The 16,482-nt window shown below is 46.8% G+C and overlaps 2 protein-coding genes across 5 annotated transcripts in view; one reads left to right on the plus strand and one right to left on the minus strand.

Moving 5' to 3' along the window:
* LOC125555452 (alpha/beta-Hydrolases superfamily protein) overlaps positions 1-853 on the plus strand; it is a 47,049-nt gene extending 46,196 nt beyond the window's left edge. For all 4 annotated transcript variants that reach the window (XM_048718407.2, XM_048718412.2, XM_048718416.2 and 1 more), the window contains 2 exons: positions 174-314; positions 391-853. In XM_048718407.2, the coding sequence (XP_048574364.1) occupies positions 174-314; positions 391-663 (414 nt within the window). In that variant the 3' untranslated portion in view covers positions 664-853. The remainder of the gene's footprint in view (positions 1-173; positions 315-390) is intronic.
* Positions 854-13,163: 12,310 nt separating this feature from the next.
* On the minus strand, positions 13,164-13,844 carry LOC147990706 (uncharacterized). The gene has a single exon (XM_087538359.1). The coding sequence runs from the start codon at positions 13,842-13,844 to the stop codon at positions 13,164-13,166; it is 681 nt and encodes a 226-aa protein (XP_087394485.1).
* Positions 13,845-16,482: the final 2,638 nt, after the last annotated feature.

Consider the following 16,482-nt stretch of genomic DNA (forward strand, 5'->3'; position numbering starts at 1 on the left):
TAACCGGCGGTCACGCAAAATGCATGTTAATCTTTTGTACCATATAATAATCTATGCATTTGAAACCCTCAATTCACAAGGACTTCCAAGATTGATTCTTTCTCCTATCTGTTAGTTTTGACACTCCAGCATCCCTTGTACGGTAACTATGTTCAGTGAACATCTATGCACAGACGAACGACTACTCTGCTGTTCCTCAGCAGTTGAAGGACCAAGTGAATGAAAGGTACCCAAGTGCAAAGCGTGCAGTACTGAGGACTGGTGGGGATTTTCCCTTCCTGTCACGTCCAGATGAGGTCAATTTGTACCTTCAGGTATTATTGATTATCTTCCTTCTCCATTTGTTTGTTAATGTGGAACTTTGAAGAACAAATTGCAAAACACTGGCAGCTACACTTAAGGCGAGTTGGAGTAGAACCAAGACCAGATCTAGTCCAGGGTTTCACACGGGATGGTAGCTCCGGGAGCTCAAATGACCACGAAGATGGAAACAGTTTTGATGACCATCCCAGAGATGATGGGGACCGTAGTTCAGGTAGTGATGGCCGTAAGACGGAGCACTCTGAATCAGGGCCACCTAATTCAGATGGACTGGTACCAACAAGCATAGTGCTAGGTATGGTCAGTTCAGCTCTGCATGTTTCCCTATGTGCGTGCTCATGATGCATCATTACCATACATCCGTTTTGTATATTTCTTCAAGCCGGTTGTTTAATGTATGAAGTTATGCCTTTTGCCGGAGTATAGAACTCGTCTTCTAGAATATCAGCAGACCCGTGAGTGGCGCGACTGCATTGGAACAACTGATGGAATTCATTCATGTATTTTGTGTAATATAGGAATTTCTTCTTTATTCTGTGCTTGTAGGCTCGTACATTGATGAATTATAGATGCCCGAGACATGTGATTGTGGTTGCTTGTTTTTCTTTGAACCAAATAAATTGCATAACCTCGATAATTTTGTAGTGTCTTGCCAATTTTAATCTCTATTAGAAGAGTTGGACGCACACGTAGCTGGTGTTGGAATTTTTCATAAAAAAAAATGTTATTTGCTTTGGCGTGCGGGGAAGACGGAGTGTGTTTTCCTTTTTTATAATGCCGTGTTTTGGTGGACCTTCCTTGCGATGTGATGCTTGAGATGTAATGTGTAGGGAAACTATTTGGAGGTGTTTGGTTGACAAACGCAAAGGGAAATAGGTGACACTGGAACCAGAAGTGTAACGGCACATTCATTGTTTCGTTTGCATCCTGCTTGAAACGTTATCAGTTTACTTACTCTGGCCCCAGCACTGTAATGTGAATACATCACAGGCGCTTTGGAGAATTCCATGTACAGGACATCAAAACAGCTTCTACGCAAGCAATTTACAAGTGCTTCACCAGCACAACGTCAAATTCATGAAGCACACATAAGAAGTATGTGCTCAATATGGTCACTGAGGTTGAAAAAACGCCGGGGGGATTTGAGACCGACAAGCTATGCCCCATGGCTGGGCGAGCTAGCCACCACGCCAAATCTGCTATCTTGTTACAAACAAAAAATGTTTCTGAATTTCAAAAGTTGTTCCCCAATTTCAAGAAATGTTCGCCTATCTAAACAAACTTGTTGACGAGTTCCAAAAAACTTTATTGGCCCATTGTTATTGGGAATTTTATCAAACTACACAAACTTTTCTTTTACATTGTATAAACATTTGAAATTTTCACACACATTATTTGTAAACTACGCAAACTTTTTTCTTTACATTGTACAAACATTTTGGAAAATTTCACATACATTATTTCGAAATATGTGAGTATTTCCTTTTAATGTTACACTTATTTTTAGAATGGGAATAAACATTTTCTGAATGTTGTTGGGAATTTTATCAAACTATGCAAACTATGCACAGTGTATTCGTCCAAGCATGTGTGTGCTATATGTGTGGAGATGCACTTCTTATATATGTAGTATTTTCTATAAGAAATCTATTTAGGTTTTTAGAAAAGAAATCAATTTAGGTATACATAGTCTATTTAAGTATACATAGTCAAATTGGTAAATATGTTTCGAATTTAAAATTTGTTCACCTAATTGAAAAAAAGTTCACCATAATTTTCAAGTTGCGAACATTTTCTAAATTCATGAGCTTTTTTTACAAATTCGTGAATCTTTTTGAATTCAAGAACATTTTTTCAAGTTGCATACATGTTTTTTGGAACTCGTCAACAAGTTTCTTTTGCATAGGTGAATATTTCTTCGGAAATAACTTTTGAAATTCAAGAACATTTATTGTTTGTGACAAACATTTTTTAAATTCATGAATATCTTGTTGAATCAGTGAACATTTAAAAAAATCGGAAATCTTTTTTTAATTCCCAAACATTGTTTTGAATATTTTTTAAAAAATTCATGGACATTTTTTGTAGACATGAACTTTTATTTTTTCAATCATGAACATTCTTTGAATCGATGAATGCTTTTTTGAAAAAATTGATGAACATTTTATAAATTTACGATTTTTTTAAAGACAACGATATGCATCTAGTAGACAATGCATCCCATATTAAACAAACTCACGGACTTGGCCTGGTGGCTAGCTCGCATAGCGATGACCATATTAAGCACGTATTTTATTGTACCGGGACCATATTGAAGCACTTTACAACTACCAGGATCAAGTTAGAGCATCTTTAGCAAACCTCGCATCTCGCCCCAACCCGCAAAATAACCGCCAAAATGCGGGTCGGGGCAGGAAAACCTACCCGATCAGACCCTGCATCCCGTCCCGGTCTGCAAATTTTTTTGAGGGGCGCGGCGAAATCTCGGGCCCAACCTGCGAATACGCGGATTTTCCCCTCGCTGCTGCGGTGCCCTGCATATAAGCGGAAGCGGTTGGTGGAGTGACATTTCAGCCCGCGCTTTCCCCACCAACCACCTCCCCTCTTCCCCTCGCCTAGCCGCCGCCCAAGATTCCGGCGACAGTAGTCGGCGGGAGCACGCCGGAAGGCTGCCACACGCACGAGGCCTCCCCTCTCCCTCCCTGTGTCGGCGGGCCGTCGAATTTGCGGATCTGTGGCCCTTCATCGCAGGCTGTCGGATTTGGCTTTTCCGGCCGCCGGGCACTGCGCCAAGCGATGGAATGGTCGGGGAGCATCTCCCGCAGCCCGGGCAAGGGCGCATCGCCGCATGCAGGTACGGGTTCGTCCTCCCGCCGTCGCTGACGGTTTGCGGGCATGGATTCGTCCGGCCGCCCACCGGGCTCGGCGCTCGCGCAGCGGCTCTGTGGCTCGCCGATGCCGCTCATACAGTGCGACGACTGCACACGGACATGCTGCGGCTAACTTCGGGCATGCCGAAGCACCCCGGATGGGTGTTCTTCAAATGCGAAAACGACGGGGTACGTGCACTTGCGGTAGCTCATCACTACTAGGGAAAACCCTAGTAGTAGCGCTTGAAATATGCATAGCAGTAGCGCTGGATCCAGCGCTACCACTAAGGCGCTACAGCTAACTAGTAGCAGTAGCGCTGGAAAGGGAGCGCTACTGCTACTTGTAAGTAGCAGTAGCGCTTGTTCTAAAAGGCGCTGCTGCTAAATTTTCCTATATTTTTAAAAATACAGCTTATTTTCATTGTGTGGTTTTATATACAGTACTTTCGTCATATGATTTTATGACCATGATTACTTATTATATATAACAGTGAGTGAAATGAACGTGGAGTAGATTCAAGTGGAGGCAACATGTGGTGCATGTCGAAAGCACTACTCTAATCCAAACTTGATCTAGTTTGATTAGTAGTACTTTTGATGTGCATCACATGTTGGCTTCACTTCACCAGGTTCATTTCACCCACTGTTATATATAATGCGAAAACTACGACCAGAGACCCTTCGACGAAACTGTGTGCGATGCCATAATCGCAAACGATGGTGTAAAAAACCCGTCAAAAAAGGTGCAAAACGTTTGCGATGGAGGATGCATCAAACACGGTTCAGATTTTAGTTGCGTGTGTGATGCAGGGCATACGGTTCAGATCAATTAACTGTTTGCGATGAGGAGGAACAAAAGAAACGGACAGCCAGATGAAGGTGTGTGCGATGAACAACATATGGTTCACTCGGATGAACTATTTGTGATTAGGCAACACAATGGAAATGGTTAGCCAGATCAAAGGTGTGTGCGATATACGACATGCAGTTCACTCAGATGAACTATTTGCGTTGAGACATGAGAACAGAAACGGTTCAAATGAACAAGATGTGTGTGATACGCGGCAAACAGGTCTGTAATTAGAAATGTGTGTGAATACCGATAATAACACAAACGGTTGCTGTTAATAAGACGTGTGTGTTGTGCGATAGGATTGCATACAAAACAACACACACACACACACACTTATAAGGACATGCTTGCATAACCAAATTAAACATCTACTTACATAGGTGGCTACTTGATGAGGACATCAATATCATTGTTACACCCACAACCCCTACTGTTACATATACTAGACCAATTACTAGAGCTCGCGCACACCAATTAAATTATCAGGTACTTCCGTTTCTTGGTAATGATTCTAATGTTCATGAGAATACGAGGCTGCCTAAATTAGATACATTTGTTTTGCTTAAAAATGAAGGGTCTGGCATGGATAAGAGGGATGAACACTGGAGCAAGACCAAGCATCGAGATGATGGCATGCGCAAGGGGAACAAGAACAGAGTTGCAAGTGATGATTTTAGGACTTTGAAGCCACCATAAGGAGGGCATGAAGCCTTGGACGAAATATACAAGATACCACTTCATAAATTTCGTCCAGAGGCTATTCTAGATGCTGCGTCACCTTATTATTGGGCCAGGCCCATGTAATTTCGAAATACTTAAGTATAGGCTGTTTTTAGAGTCTGTATGTGTGGGAAAACAAGAGTTAGGGTTGGTTTCGGACCCCTCCTCCAAGGGCCATGAAATTCCCCCCTCTTCCTCCATATATACAGCCCTTAGGGCGTCGTTTAGACTTTGGGGTTTTGTTTAGATTAAAGTTTGCCATAGCTGCAACTTCACGTACTTCGTTTGTGTTCAACGACCAGACAAAGGCGTCACAGAACCCCACATTGATCAATAAAGCTTTCCTCTTATATTCACAATATCCAGATTGCAATCTTAGTTTCTTGCTTGTTCTTCGTTTGCCTGCAGGAAACAGTCCTTCATGGTCTGGTTGATCGTGCTTCGGCGTGGTCAATAACCTCTTGGAGTTAGTTTAGCGATTGCTAAGGCGCGACATCCTCGCACGTTCGTAGTCGGATCGTCAAAGTCGACTTCCTCCAAAATGATAGCCACCATCTCATCAAAAGATGGGACACCTTTGCCTCTATCACTACTACAACCATGGCATTTTGTGACGCCCCCGATTCAACCGTACACTAATCATACACGCAAATGTGTACGATCAAGATCAAGGACTCACGGGAAGATATCACAACACAACTCTAGACACAAATTTAAAACAATACAAGCTTTATATTACAAGCCAGAGGCCTCGAGGGCTCGAATACATAAGCTCGAGAAACACAAGAGTCAGCGGAAGCAACAATATCTGAGTACGAACATAAGTTAAACAAGTTTGCCTTGAGAAGGCTAGCACAAAAGCAACACCGATCGAAAAGGCAAGGCCTCCTGCCTGGGAGCCTCCTAACTACTCCAGATCATCAGCGGCCGTCACGTAGTAGTAGGCACCCTCGGGGTAGCAGTAGCCATCAGTGGTGTCGTATGGCTCCTGGGATCCGTCAACTGGTCGCAACAATCGGGTATGGGGGAAAAAGAGGTAGCAAAGCAACCGTGAGTACTCATCCAAAGTACTCGCAAGACTTACATCAGATCTAAACTAAGTATGCATCTGTATCAAAGGAATGGGTTGTATCTGTGGACTAAACTGCAGAATGCCAGAAAAGAAGGGGAAAGCCTAGCCTATCGAAGACTAGCATCTTCAAGCATCTTGCAGCATATAGAAGAGTACAGATCAACATAATGTAAAGTAGTAATAGTGTTATCAACCTCGCCCAGAGATCCTTTCTCGACTCCCTGCGAGGAAGCAATCCCAGAGCCATACTATCCATTTCTTATACACAATTCATTTCTCATCACAAGTATCCAGTTCTAGTTGTATCGATCGGGATACAACTCCAAGTGTCCGTTACCGTAGGACAGGCTATCGATAGATGTTTTCTTCCCTGCAGGGGTGCACCAACTTACCCATCATGCTCGATTAACTCTGGCCGGACACACTTTCCTGGGTCATGCCCAGCCTCGGCCAAACAATACGCTGCAACCTGACCTAGGCTTAATAGAGAGATCAGCACGCCGGACTAAACCTATGCCCCAGGGGTCATGGTCCATCGCCCCGGGAACTCCTGCACGTTGCATGGGCGACCGGTGAGAAGACCTAATTACCTCCTTCAAAAAGGCAGGTGCTTACACAGTCCAACCCGGTGCACGCCGCTCAGTCACTGACGTCTATTAAGCTTCGGCTGATGTATACGACGCAGAACACCCATACTATGCCCACGTGATGGTTAGTGCCATCAGGCCAGAGGCCCCTCGGATCAAATATCCAAATCGTAGTGGGTTATGAACGCGCGGTAACAAGCAGAGACTCACGAAAGATGTGACCCAATCACCCCGTCTCGAGGACTTGCGGCAAGGGCTAAGAATGCCCGGCCACGCCTCGTAAGTATCTCGCGGGCACCTTCCAGGTCAACCCGACTCCACATCACTCGCTATGAAGCTCGCGCGGGTACCCCTCAGGGACGACCCGTCTTTAGTAACATGGTTTAGTATAAAGTCATAGTAACCATAGTAACTGTCTGTCTAACACCAAGGGGAAAACCCGAGGAATCACCCCCGGTGAATTCCACTCAATGTTATCATCAAGGTAAACGTAAAAGGATCCACCCTCGAGGTTCACACTTGAGGGGTTGCATGACGGAGCCGTAACAGAAGTGGTTAAGGAGGAAATCACCCTTGATGACCTCGAATGTATAGCTACACTACAGAGATCTCATCAGGAGTGATGTTAGAGGTTCCACCCTCGGCACTCGATGGTAACTCTGCAGAGCCGTACAACTAGGGGGGTGATGTGCGGTGTCGGGGCCTAGACGTCAATCACGTTGATCGAGTCATCGAACATAAAGCAGGGCAACTGGGACAAGGTGGGGTTCACTGATGGATCACTAACCAACCTATACTAAGTAGTTTAGGATAAGCAGGTAAGGTATGAAAGCAGGTAACAAAAACAGGCTATGCATCAGAGTAGGATCATACATAAAGCAGTAGCAGTTCTAATGCAAGCATGAGAGGGAAAGAAATGGGCAATATCGGAATGCTCAAGGGGGGTTTGCTTGCCTGGAAGCTCTGCTGTAAGGAAGAAGTGTCGTCGACGTAGTCGATCACAGGGGCGGCATCGGTCTCGGGGTCTACCAGAGGGAAGAGGGGGAAGAAATAGTAAATACATAGCAAGCAAGTGCATAACAGGACAACAAGTCGATAGGCAGAGCTAGGGTTGTCCTAACATAGTACTACACGTTGTAGACGGAGGGGATAAACATCCGAGGATGAATCCCCGGCGTTAGACGAATTCTAGACAGATGAAAGAGAGGGAACGGTTCCATGTTCAGCATGCTAGGGGCATGTGACAGGTGAATGGACCATGCATTCGGATTCGTGGGATTTTTCTGAGCAACTTTCATATAGAAAACATTTTCATCGGAATTACGGTTTAATTTCTACGAATTTTCAAAGTTTTAAACATTTTCTGGAATTAATTAAATTAACAGAAAAGAAAATATGACGTTAGCAGAGTGTCATCATGACATCAGCAGGTCAACAGACCCACTGACTGGTCAAACTGACCAGTGGGTCCTACATGTCATAGACAGAGGGCTAACAGTGGGTTATTTTAATTAAATGTGGTTAATTAGCAGCTGGGCCCCACGTGTCAGTGACTATTTAGCTAAATTAATTAGTTTTAATTATTAAAACATTCTAATTAGAGGATTAAGTGGTGGGTCCCGCACGTCAGTGGCTGGGGCCTGCCCAGTCAGCACAGTTGACCAGGTCAACTGGTCAACTGGGGCCAGGGGGCCCACGGGCAGTGACCCAGAGGCGGGCCCTGCCGGTGCCAGGTCAGCGCCCGCGCCGGAGCAATGTCGGTGAGGCCATCTGCGGTGGCTAAATGTCGGAGACGGCCGGGATTCGCCCACAGGGGGCCAACACGGGCGCGGGCGGGCGCGTTCGAACAGCGAGAGCCCGCCGCGTCGCGTGGTGAGGCCGGCCGGAGCTGGAGCTCCCGGAAACGGCGCTGGCAAGCGGCGGAGGCGGCGACGTCCATGGGCGCTCGATGAAAATGGAGCTATGACGCGCTATCGAGCAAACAAAGAGGCGGGGGAGTATCTACGCGGCGTGGGGAGTGCAACGGGCTTGAGCCCGTGACCAAAAGGTCACCGGAAGCACGCCGGCGACGAGCGGAGGCGGCGATGTGTTCAGGCGCAAGTAGAGCGGTGGCTACAAGAGCTCAAGAGGCCAGGGGAGTGAGGGGAGAGGATGAGGGGCTCACCGCGCGGCGCAAGAAAGGCCCGTGGGAGGTTTAGGAGTTGCCGTTCCGTGGATCGACGCCAGCAAGCTCCTGTGATCCAAAATGGAAGACGAGGCCGGGGCAGCATTCGGGGGCGCCCGGCGTCCTGCGGCTCGTCGGGGAGGCGTAGTCGAGGGAGGCGGAGCGGACGGACAGGGCCGGGGGCCTCGGGGCCGCCGGTGGCCGCGGTGGAGCGTGGTGCTCGGCGGCGACGGAGCTCGGTGGTGATGGATCTGAAGGGAGAGAGGAGAGGAGGAGCGGACGAGGGAAGTGAGCGGGCGAGTGGGGTGGCAGAGAAAGTGGAAGGGGAGCCCAAGGCATCGAGGGGATCCTCATCCCCCTCGTCGACGGCGAGGTGGTTCGGCGGTGACGCGCGGGCGCGCGCTCTCGGTCGGTTGAACAGGGGGATGGGAGAGCGACCGGGGAGGTTGGTGGGCCGGCCTGTTGGGATGAGCCGAAGCCCAAGGGGAGGCCAGGGGCTTTCTCTCTCTTCCCTCTGCTTTCCTTTTTCTTTTTCTTTTGTTTTTTAAGCTTTTTCTGTTTTAGCTATTTTAGGACACATAGGCATTTTGCAAAAATGTTGGTTCACCACCAATATTACCAGGAGAATATTTTACACGTGATGAACATTCTAGTTTTTATGTTTGAGCATTTTTGAAATTCACACACAATTTGAGATTGAATTCAACTGGAATTTGAAATGGAATATTGATTAAAGTGGCTAAGCACTGTTATAGCAAAATGATTAGCTTGATCTCTGGGATTACTGTAGCATCATTACACCGGGGTGTTACAACTCTCTTCCTCTAAAAGAAATTCTCATCCCGAGAATTAAGAGGTAGAAGGGAACAGATCGGGGTATTCAACACGGAGGTTATCCTCGCGTTCCCAAGTGGCTTCATCTTTAGAATGATTTGACCATTGCACTTTGAGGAACTTGGTAACCTTCTGGCGTGTTCGGCGTTCAGCTTCTTCAAGAATGCAGATCGGATGCTCCTTGTATGTGAGATCATCTTGTACTTCAATCAGTTCCGGATCCACTTCACGTTCCGGATCCTTGAAGCATCGACGAAGTTGCGACACGTGGAAGACATCATGGACGTGAGAGAACTGAGGTGGCAACTCCAATTGATAAGCCACCAGCCCACGACGGCAGAGAATACAGAAAGGACCAATGTAGCACGGAGCTAGCTTGCCCTTGACTCCGAACCGATGAGTGCCTCTCAAAGGAGTGACACATAGATAAGCTTGTTCACCAGGTTGATAAGTTGAACCCCAGTGTTTCCGGTCATAGTTGCTCTTCTGGCAGGACTGGTCCGCCTTGAGATTATCCCGGAAAATGCGAACCTGGTCTTCATCTTGTTGAATAATGTCTGGACCAATGAGCGTCCGTTCCCCAGTTTCTGACCAATTCAGAGGGGTTCGGCACTTACGTCCATAAAGCACTTCAAAGGGTGCCATCTTCAAGCTGGCTTGATAGCTGTTGTTATAAGAGAACTCCGCATAAGGGAGAGATTCTTCCCACTTCTTACCAAAAGAAATAACACAAGCTCGAAGCATGTCTTCAAGAATTTGATTGACTCGCTCGACTTGGCCTTGGGATTGGGGATGATAAGCAGTGCTCCAGGTAATATGAGTTCCCATTGCCTCTTGGAAACTATCCCAGAACTTCGAAGTGAATATACTGCCACAGTCTGAACTGATCTCCTTCAGAATGCCGTGGAGTGACACAATTCAGGATATATACAAGTTTGCTAATTGACTAGCAGTGATAGTCTCCTTGACTGGCAGAAAGTGAGCAACCTTCGAGAATTGGCCAATGACGACAAAGATAGCATCGTTACCTTTCTGAGACTTGGGAAGGCCAGTGACGAAGTCCATCTGAATCTTATCCCATTTCCATTCAGGAATAGGGAGAGGTTGCAGAAGTCCAACCGGTTTCTGATATTCTGCTTTGACGCGACGACAAACGTCACATTCTTTGATATATCGAGCAATATCTTGCTTCATCTTGGACCACCAGTATTTCTGACAAATGTCTAAGTACATCTTGGTACTTCCCGGATGAATAGAGAGAGGGGTGTCATGCGCTTCTTTCATCACCTTCTCTGTCATAAGCTCGAATCGGGGTACCACAATGCGATCTCTGAAGTATAAGTTTCCATCTTCACCAAGTGAAAAATCTCTTGATTTCTCTAAGGCAAGATCCTTTTTCATCAGATCAACATGAGCATCTTTGGCTTGAGCAGACTTAATTGCTTTTAGAAGAGTTGGTTCCAAGACAAGGTTATTTAGAGAACCCTGTGGAACTAGTAGAAGGTTCAGCTTGCATAGCTCTTCATAAAGGCGGGGTTGAGCTTTGTAGACCATGTGGTTATTGCAATAAGACTTACGGCTTAGGGCATCGACCATTACATTAGCCTTACCAAGGGTATAGGATATGCCATAGTTGTAGTCAGCAATAGCTTCCATCCATCGCTGCTGATGGAGGTTCAGATCTGGCTGAGTAAACAGGTACTTCAGACTCTGATGATCGGTGAAAATCTCACAACGATTACCGAGAAGGTACTGTCGCCATAGCTTCAATTCATAGATAACCGCAGCAAGCTCAAGGTCATGAACTGGGTAGTTCTCTTCATGAGGACGCACTTGACGAGAGGCATAAGCAATCACTCTGCGCTCTTGCATTAGGACATGACCTAATCCTTGACGTGAAGCGTCGCAATAGATGACGAAGTCCTTGTGAGAATCAGGGGGAGCAAGCACTGGGGTAGATGTCAGCTTGTCTTTGAGTGCCTGGAAACTTTCCTGACATTTGTCTATCCAATCGAACTTAACACCCTTGTGAAGCAAATTGGCCAGTGGCTTGGCGATCTTGGAGAAGTTCTCGACAAAGCGGCGGCAATAGCTGGCTAGACCGAGAAAGCTTCTGACTTGCTTGACAGTCTTCGGAGAGGTCTAGTCAAGAATAGCCTGCACTCGCTCTGGGTTGACGACAATACCATCCTTGGAGATGACATGCCCAAGGTAGGTTACTTCAGGAAGCCAGAATTCGCACTTGGAATACTTGGCATAAAGTTGATGTTCTCGAAGCTTCTCTGGAACAAGTCGAAGATGTTCAGCATGTTCTCCTTTGTTCTTCGAATATACTAGGATATCATCCAGATAGACTACGACGAACTTGTCGAGGTAATCCATGAATATGTAGTTCACCAGACGAGAGAAAGTGGCTGGAGCATTGGTCAAGCCAAAAGACATGACGGTGTACTCGTAAGAACCATAACGAGTGATGAATGCGGTCTTTGGAATATCCTCTGCACGAACACGGATCTGGTGGTAACCCAACCTAAAGTCGAGTTTAGAGAATATTGATGAACCAGCAAGTTGATCATACAGATCATTGATCCGAGGAAGGGGATATTTGTTCTGAATTGTAGCTTGGTTGATAGGACGATAGTCTTGGACCAAACGGTTCGTTCCATCCTTCTTCTTCACAAAGAGAGAAGGTGCTCCCCAAGCAGAGGAACTTGGACGAATGAAACCACTGCGAAGAGATTTGTCGATTTCCTCCTTAAGTTCAAGGAGTTCATGAGGTGGCATCTTGTAGGGTCGTTTGGCGATAAGAACGGTGCCTGGTTTCAAATCGATGATGAACTCGACAGCCCGGGCAGGGGGTATTCCTGGAAGTTCTTCTGGAAAGACATCTAGGAAGTCGCGAACAACTGGAATATTTTCAATTCCCTCAAGAGGTGCCGCGTTCTACACATTCAAAGCATAAAGTCATGCTTCAGCGTTTTGAAAAATCTGAGCATGGTAGCTTACTATCTCATCGGAAGGATGTAGGAGATGAACGACTTTGGTGGCACAAACGATAGAGGCAGTATGTGCTTTCAACCATTCCATTCCCAGAAAGAGGTCAATGTTAGAAGACTCCAGAATAATGGGAGAAACATGAAATTCCAACCCTTCAATTTCAACGGGGACGTCGCGACCAATCATGGTAGTTCGACACTGACCCGCAGGGGTGTGTACCACTATCGGAGTGTTCATGGGCTCGCATCGCATGTCGTGTGCATATGCAAAATTTTTCTGACATGAATGAATGCGATGCTCCTGAATCAAATAAAGCAGATGCTGGTACTGAATTAACAAGGAGAGTACCCATCACAGTAGTAGGCTGGTCTTGAGCTTCATTCAGATCAATGTTGTTAGCCTGCCCACGACCATAAGGTCGGGCATTGTTGTTGCGGGGTTGATCGTTACCACGACCAGCAGCAGGAAGAGCCAGTTGATTCTGATTCTCAGGACAGTTACTGGAGCGGTGACCCGGAAGGCCACACTTGAAGCACATACCATCATTGGGATTGGGAGCAGAATCTTGGGGTGGTACAGGCTGAAGGGGCTGCCTCTGCGGTGGAGGGGGAAGACGAGGTGCAGCATAAGACTGTCTTGGTGCAGGTGCAGCTGGATGATAAATGCTGTGGGGAATCCATATCCGACGCTTCTGCGCTGACGGGTCCGAAGATAGGCCAGCGTCATGGTGGCGCCTAAGGGATCCCTAGTGTTCCTGAAGACCAGTCTCAACCTGATTAGCCTTGTTCACCAAGGTGGCGAAGTCGGCAAAGTCATGAGCGAGCAGTGCTAGCGTAATATCAGGGTGAAGTCCTTCACGGAACTTTTCTTGCCTACGAGCATCAGTTGCAATGTCTTCTTCAGCATAACGAGACAAGTCCAGAAATTCCCGTTGATAAGCATCTATAGTATTGTTGCCTTGGGTGAGGTTGCGGAAATCTCGCTTCTTCCTATCCATGACTCCTTGAGGAATGAAGCGGGCACGGAAAATAGCTTGGAAATCCGGCCAAGTGATGACCGTTCCAGTAGGTAGGGTACGCCTGTGGTTGTCCCACCATTGAGCAGCGGGACCCTTCAGAAAGAAATATGCAAAGGTGACATAGTTAGCAGGGGCCACACTTGCAGACTCCATTTCATATGTGATGTCGTGGAGCCAGTCCTCAGCATCAAGGGGTTGAGTTGAGCTGCGGTAGATAGTTGGGTTGAGGCGCAAGAAGTCCTGCAGAGTTACTAGGGTTGGTTGTTGATTAATGTTCGAACGAGGAAACTGAGCCATCATTCCTTCCATGAACTGGCGGTTTAGCTCAAATTGTTGCATCATTCCAGCAAAGAATTCGGGCGGTGGTGGATCGTTGGCACCACGACAACGACCAGCGGGTCTAACCATCCTGCTAACATGTAACAGGGGGTAGTTCATCATTGAGCATTTGCAAAGACAAGGATCATTCATGAGGTAACATGCATAATGAAAGAGGTACGATGGATACCACTGCGTAGTCAACATGACCGTGTGTGTACTATTCAGAATACTATTCTAAGGAAAAACTATGGCTTATCCAGCTTTGGGGTGAATGTGGTCACGGGATCCTAATGTTAGAGTTAGTAAAACCATTTAAACCCGAATAGAAGAGAGATCAGAGTCCCAGAGTATAGATGAGGATAAAAGATCCTAATACCACCCATATGACAACGTGGGCCCGTAAGACACACAACCATGTTAGTAAAAGTTTTTGTAGTGACTAGACTCAACTTCGGCCAAGGAGTTGGAAAGGGGGCTACCTACAGGAAGTCGGCTCTGATACCAACTTGTGACGCCCCCGATCCAATCGTACACTAATCATACACGCAAATGTGTATGATCAAGATCAAAGACTCACGAGAAGATATCACAACACAACTCTAGACACAAATTTAAAATAATACAAGCTTTATATTACAAGCCAGGGGCCTCGAGGGCTCGAATACATAAGCTCAAAAAACACAAGAGTCAGCAGAAGCAACAATATATGAGTACAGACATAAGTTAAACAAGTTTGCCTTAAGAAGGCTAGCACAAAAGCAACATCGGTTGAAAAGGCAAGACTTCTTGCCTGGGAGCCTCCTAACTACTCCAGATCGTCAGCGGCCGTCACGTAGTAGTAGGCACCCTTGGGGTAGCAGTAGTCATCAGTGGTGTTGTCTAGCTCCTGGAATCCGTCAACTGGTCGCAACAATCGGGTATGGGGGAAAAAGAGGTAGCAAAGCAACCGTGAGTACTCATCCAAAGTACTCGCAAGACTTACATCAGATCTAAACTAAGTATGCATCTGTATCAAAGGAATGGGTTGTATCTGTGGACTAAACTGCAGAATGCCAGAAAAGAAGGGGAAAGCCTAGCCTATCAAAGACTAGCATCTTCAAGCATCTTCAAGCATCTTGCAGCATATAGAAGAGTACAGATCGACATAATGTAAAGTAGTAATAGTGTTATCAACCTCGGCCAGAGATCCTTTCTCGACTCCCTGCGAGAAAGCAATCCCAGAGCCATACTATCCATTTCTTATACACAATTCATTTCTCATCACAAGTATCCAGTTCTAGTTGTATTGATCGGGATACAACTCCAAGTGTCTGTTACCGTAGGACAGGCTATTGATAAATGTTTTCTTCCCTGCATGGGTGCACCAACTTACCCATCATGCTCGATTAACTCTGGCCGGACACACTTTCCTGGGTCATGCCCGGCCTCGGCCAAACAATACACCATAACCCGACCTAGGCTTAATAGAGAGGTCAGCACGCCGGACTAAACCTATGCCCCAGGGGTCATGGGCCATCGCCCCAGAAACTCCTGCACGTTGCGTGGGCGACCGGTGAGCAGACCTAGCTACCTCCTTCAAAAGGCAGGTGCTTACGCAGTCCAACCCGGCGCGCGCCGCTCAGTCGCTGACGTCTATTAAGCTTCGGCTGATGTATACGACACAGAACGCCCAGACTATGCCCACATGATGGTTAGTGCTATCAGGCCAGAGGCCCCTCGGATCAAATATCCAAATCGTAGTGGGTTAGGAACGCGCGGTAACAAGCAGAGACTCACGAAAGATGTGACCCCGTCGCCCCGTCTCGAGGACTTGCGGCAAGGGGTAAGAATGCCCTACCACGCCTCGTCAGTATCTCGCGGGCACCTTCCAGGTCAACCCGACTCCACATCACTCGCTATTAAGCTCGCGCGGGTACCCCTCAGGGCCGACCTGTCCTTAGTAACATGGTTTAGTATAAAGTCATAGTAACCATAGTAATTGTGTGTCTAACACCAAGGGGAAAACCCGAGGAATCACCCCAGGTGAATTCCACTCAATGTTATCATCAAGGTGAACGTAAGAGGATCCACCCTCGAGGTTCACAATTGAGGGGTTTCACGACGGAGCCGTAACGGAAGTGGTTAAGGAGGAAATCACCCTCGATGACCTCGACCGTATAGCTACACTACAGAGATCTCATCAGGAGTGATGTAAGAGGTTCCACCCTCGGCACTCGATGGTAACTCTGCAGATCCGTACAACTAGGGGGGTGATGTGCGGTGTCGGGGCCTGGACGTCGATCACGTTGATCGAGTCATCGAACATAAAGCGGGGCAACTGGGACAAGGTGGGGGTCACTGATGGATCACTAACCAACCTATACTAAGCAGTTTAGGATAAGCAGGTAATGTATGAAAGCAAGTAACAAAAACAGGCTATGCATCAGAGTAGGATCATACATAAAGCATTAGCAGTACTAATGCAAGCATGAGAGGGAAAGAAATGGGTGATATCGGAATGCTCAAGGGGGGTTTGCTTGCCTGAAGCTCTACTGTAAGGAAGAAGTGTCGTCAATGTAGTCGATCACAGGGGCGGCATTGGTCTCGGGGTCTACCGGAGGGAAGAGGGGGAAGAAATAGTAAATACATAGCAAGCAAGTGCATAATAGGACAACAAGTCAATAGACAGAGCTAGGGTTGTCCTAACGTAGTACTACACGTTGAAGACGGAGGGGATAAACATACG

This window comes from Triticum urartu, chromosome 1A (assembly GCF_056163025.1).
Source record: "Triticum urartu cultivar PI428250 chromosome 1A, HENAU_Tu73, whole genome shotgun sequence".
Lineage (NCBI taxonomy): Eukaryota > Viridiplantae > Streptophyta > Magnoliopsida > Poales > Poaceae > Triticum > Triticum urartu.

Coding starts and splice junctions, on each gene's coding strand:
- LOC147990706 (XM_087538359.1), bottom strand. CDS start 13,844: ATGGTTAGACCCGCTGGTCGTTGTCGTGGTGCCAACGATCCACCACCG.